This window comes from Mercurialis annua, linkage group LG8 (genome assembly GCF_937616625.2).
Source record: "Mercurialis annua linkage group LG8, ddMerAnnu1.2, whole genome shotgun sequence".
NCBI lineage: Eukaryota > Viridiplantae > Streptophyta > Magnoliopsida > Malpighiales > Euphorbiaceae > Mercurialis > Mercurialis annua.
Genome location: NC_065577.1, coordinates 33,854,345 through 33,859,684, shown reverse-complemented (window position 1 = coordinate 33,859,684; position 5,340 = coordinate 33,854,345). Strand labels below are relative to the sequence as shown.

The following is a 5,340-nucleotide window of genomic DNA, read 5'->3' as shown; positions in this document are numbered from 1 at the left end:
GATCTTTTCATGGTTTTGTTAAAGCATCAAAGCTAACCAACTTATAAATTCAAAAATTTGAGTTAGGGATTATATTCAGGCGAATACATAGTAAGTGACTAAATTGCACTATAATTTTTATTTTATTTTCATAAATGATCGGTAGATTAGCACAACTATAAAAACGTGGATGATAAAAGAGAGTCAAATAGAGAAAAAGCTATTAAGAGACGAGTTTTTAATAAATTAGTGTGTAATAAGGTTGGAAAAATCTAAATAGGTGCATATTGAAAAATAAATTCCAATTTAGTGTCTGATACCATCCAGTCCGCAGAATTATTCTGCGGGTTGGTGCTAATTAATTTTTAATTAATTGAAAAATATATATATTTGACAAATAAAAGTTTTATTAAGAAGTTACAAGAAGTGGCAAAACAAGCCTACTCAAAACTTATGCCACTTGAGACTACGACTCCGAGAGGAAAGTAAACAAACTACAAAAAAGTTGAATCCGGATTTCTAAGCAAATTTAAATATATATATTCTATGCTTTGAAATATATGATTGTTATTTTTGCTGTTTTTATAAATATTATGAAAGTAACAAATATATTTAAATTTACAAGCAATTTATCTTGTGTTTTAATTAACAAAACAATAATGATAAATAACTGTTGATTTTTTTAATTAATGCAAATTTGCATGTAAGTGTTTTCTTCGTTATGAAATAGTTGTTGTTTTTGTAGAGTGGTTTAACAATTACTATGAAAGAAATTAATATAATTAAATTTACAAGAATATTTATAGTGTTTTAATAAATAAAAATAACCGTGATAAGTAATGTAAAAAAAATTATATTAATGAAAATATTGTACAACAATATAGTAAGAAATAAAGCTAATTCTGAAATCGTTGAGTCCTCTCCATATGTAGCCTCATATTGTAAACATGGTTCGTCAGTCGCAAGTGCATGCTATCAGTCATTGTTTGATACTGTCTGCCACCAGCGCGGCCCTTGGCCTCGTTAGTATCATCGTCCTCGTCCTAGTCTTGCTGGTCGACGCCTAGAACTGTCAGCTAACATGTCTTACATATGTCTGACATGGGATCAGAGAAGTCGTTGCCACATCACTGATTTTAATAAATTTGGGCAATATTTGGTTTCAGAGGTTTTCTCGAAAGTCGCCACAAACATTAGGAGATTTTTTAATCGCATCAGGGAGTTTCTTGTAAAAAAATCGGGGGATAATAGGTGATTATTAGCCCAAAAATATTCAACATGTCCTTATTGACGGACAATTTTTTTCTTGTTTTAAATTATAAACATTCATTTATTATTTTAATACTTAATTATAATATATAATTTTATTAATTTAGTTGGATGTATTAAAAATATTATTAAAATAAATAAAATTAAGTGTGATATTATTTTGATAAATTAATTTATATTAGCTAAATATATTTAATTTCTTAATACTAATTAGTCTATGTCTTAATTGTCTATCAATTCACATGGATGCAATATTTAACTTAAAAAATCGATCGTTCATCTATTAATTTGATTTTTCAAGAATGCAAGCATAATTTTAAAAACTATGTCAGTAGTTCATTTGAGTTATGTCAAAATATATATAAGCAAAGATGGTTACTCATGCTCTTGTTTGGCCGTCCATTTTCATGTCTCATGTTCCATTTTGATAGCCAGATGTTATAGAATTTTTATTTTTACATTTGTATTCGGATATTTTTAACTATATTTTTTTTAAAAAAAAAACACTTAATATAAATGCGATAAGTGAAAAGTCATCAAAATAAAATTTTGTGAAATTTGAGTCACTATCAAAATTAATTTTTCAGGAGGGTAGCATGATCAAGAAATTGTGCATTAAATATTACAATCTAGTAGTTAGCCGACACACCCTCTCTTCAATAAGGTATTATTACCCCGTATTTAAGTTGGCACCTAATAATTTTCTAATCTCATGAATTTTTAATATATGTACTTTAACTCCTCATTTAACCAGTGGCGTATAAACACTTAAAAGGCTGGAGTTATGGATTTTTCTATCAATAAAAAATTTGTGTCATATTCCTCAAAACAAAAAAACATTGGGTCATATTTCTCATTAATTTTTCTACCTTTATCAAATATATTAATAATTAGTTTAAATCTAATATGGCGTAATACTGTTCATCTATGCGTATAGAATTAATTATATATGGCATATATAAAATTCCGCCACAACTCCAAATCGGTAGTGAGCGTATTTAGCAAATGTCAAGAAATGGTGAAATATATATAACACATTTTTAAAAATATAGTATATTTAATAAAATGATTAAAATTGTAAATAGATAAATATATTTTACTAAATTTATATATGTAAATACAAATATATATATTGAAATTCACTAATAATTTATTATAAAAATCACATAAAGGAACAGTTCTGATGTATGCAGAGAGCACAATAAATTGTTAGGCATTTTATTGTGCAACATCTTCTTGACGGGGATGCATCTTCTTGGCTGCAAGAAATCATTCCCAAGGACCACTCCAAGCCTACCTGGGTGAGCTCCCGTCATTGTTAGGCCATTTGCTGACGGCGCTGCTGCTCTAACCACAGCTCAATTTTCCCTATTGACGTTACTCATCTCATGCATGGCCATGTCCATGAATATTTTTGTATGTTACTTAATATAATATAAATATTATATGTATACATTAAAATTCAATAATAATTTATGTCCGTGTAACAAAACATTCTAATTTTTTCTGAAACAGTACGTAATTCATTTTAGTTTATCTTTTTATAACTTTGTCCATCATGTTTTTTATTATTTATGCAATTTGTTTAAGTGTTCGCAAGTTTATTTGTAAAGGACAAAAAACAACTATAAAATATATGCTCTTTCTAAAAAGATTAATGGGTTTTTCTGTACCTTATAAAATACAAAAATATAATACATATGATAAAAATTTAATAATTTATTTTATTTATTAATTATGAATGTAAACTTCTATGTTCAATTAATTTTTTAATTATGATATAATATGAGTATTATGTTTGATAACCGTTTGGTGACGTTTTATAACTAGTTTGTTAATTTTTTTATAATTCAATAACCATTATATAAAAAGCTATAATTTATTAAAAAAAAAGCACAAAAACTACAAATAAATCCATCAATCACATTACACTAGTTCAACCAATAAATAAGAAAAGAAAATGTAAAATGAACTTATCTTTGCATAATTTTAGTGTTTTATCCAAATACACCATGATTTTTAAATTTTATCCAGTTTGGTATATCATCTTTTTTATCTTTGCCATATTTATGATTCGTTTTAAGTTGATGTAGCGCAATCTTATTCGTCTACATGTACAAAATTCATCCTAAATGACGTGTAAAACCTAACGTCACGTCAGCTCCAAATGAGCTATGAATATATTTGGCAAAGACTTAAAAAAATAATGGATCAAATAGGTAAGATTTAAAAATTGTGATATATTGGACAAAAACGTTAGAATCGTGGGTGGAAAAATTCATTTTACGAAAAGAAAATTAATCAATCACTTACAGACTTGAAATTCTTGGATTAGGGGAAGCATAGGCTAAAAACGCAGGATCATGTTCCAATTTGGTCATTCTCTCTTCATCTAAAGTGATCCATGCTTCAATCCCTTTGCCATCTCTTCCGTCAGTAAATACAGTAAGGTTTCTGAATGCTGGTCCAACTTGCCCTAATAGTCCGAACCAAAATGGATTTCCAAATCCAAAATCCATCTTATTAAACTCAAGGTGACACCAGCTCGTAAATGCAAAAATATCTGGTTTTTCTACAGATAACAGCCCCTGTAGCTGGTTATGATAATCATTCATTGTTTCAAATCCATCATCACCTTGCAGAGAATCCATATAATCCCCATCATCATATAAACCAATAGCTTCTTCAAGCAAGGCTGCTAACTCATGCAATTCTTTTTCCCGTAAAGTCGGATCCGTCACCGCAGTTGCCCACCCGAATATATCGCCGATCGAAGCATTCGACATCGGTGGCTTTGTTCTTGTCCGAAGATTCACCGCTTCCACCAAAACAGAAGCCTTCGGTGGTCTAGCCGCGGCCATGCAACATTTCCATATAAAGCATGATAAAGCTTCAACTCGCGATGGAAGCTTTTTATTCTCATTTCCTTCTCCTCTCGCTTTAATACGAAGGGAAGCGATCGCTTTTGCATGAAAAACGAATCGTCTCGAAATGTAATTACCTTCCGTAAACCATAAATTCTCCATCAGTGATAAATGTTCTTCAGGAAATGGATTTTTTGGTGGAAAATACACGGAGGCTTCATCACAATTAGGTTTTACAACACTACTGAGTGACCCAGTTCGAGCTAGAGTAGCCCATGCATGGAGAAAGGCGGCAGCCGTAGGTGCATCAACGAGTTTATGCGACGCAGAGCCACCTATAGCAATCCCACCACAAGAAAACACGTTCACTTGAAATGCAATTTGTGGAGCTCCCATATCCGTAATTTTAGTGTAGGGTTTGAACGGAACGAACCCGTTCATGAGCTCAAGTCTAGGGTTTTTAAGAAATTCAGACAGTACCAACCCATTAATTCTTGCTACAATGAAAGGAATACCTTCATTAAAATGATCAATATGTAAATTATCAACCACTCTTCCTGAGAAAGGATAGTACAGAGTTAGGGTTTGTGAGAGACTTTCCTTGAGGCGAGCTAGGGTTTGAGTGACATTAATACGTGAGGATGATGTGGCGGGGTAGAAGAAGACGAGTGGGGTGTAAGTTATTGGCGTAAGCTGATTGAAAAGGGCAAATTTGAATGGTTTTTTGGTTTGATGAATAATTGGTGAAGCTGGTCTTATGATTTCTGTTGAAATGATGTTAACTTGCATTTTTTTGTGTGTTTGGAAAGAGAATTATAATTTTTTTCTAATTGTAGCAAATTTGATTACTTTGATATTAAAGGGTTGTACTCTATAAATGGAAGTGGAGCTCTTCTTATATAATGGTGAGATGATTGAGAAGCAATTGTGCATCAATTATGTCATATCTTTTTCTTCTTACATTCTCGGTAACTGTAAATAAGATGCACGTTTAAAATCTCGTCCAAATAAGAGTATTAAAATCAAAATTTGATAGTTGAGGGACCAAAAAGGTTGTAAGTTTATAGTAGGGACCTCGTGAATAAAAATGATAAAACACAGGCTATAAAATAAATTTAACCTTCTATTTACCCGCATACAATAATAGAACAATCAAATCTATTAATATAAAATTATAAAATTTTATTATTAGCGTGTTTGTTATAATTTAATTAAAAAATAAGTTAGT

General features: G+C 30.4%; 1 protein-coding gene across 1 annotated transcript; it reads right to left on the bottom strand.

Moving 5' to 3' along the window:
- Window positions 1-3,108: 3,108 nt before the first annotated feature.
- On the bottom strand, window positions 3,109-4,999 carry LOC126662310 (stemmadenine O-acetyltransferase-like). Its single transcript, XM_050356245.2, has one exon. The coding sequence runs from the start codon at window positions 4,899-4,901 to the stop codon at window positions 3,558-3,560; it is 1,344 nt and encodes a 447-aa protein (XP_050212202.1). The 5' UTR covers window positions 4,902-4,999; the 3' UTR covers window positions 3,109-3,557.
- Between the last annotated feature and the right edge of the window lie 341 nt (window positions 5,000-5,340).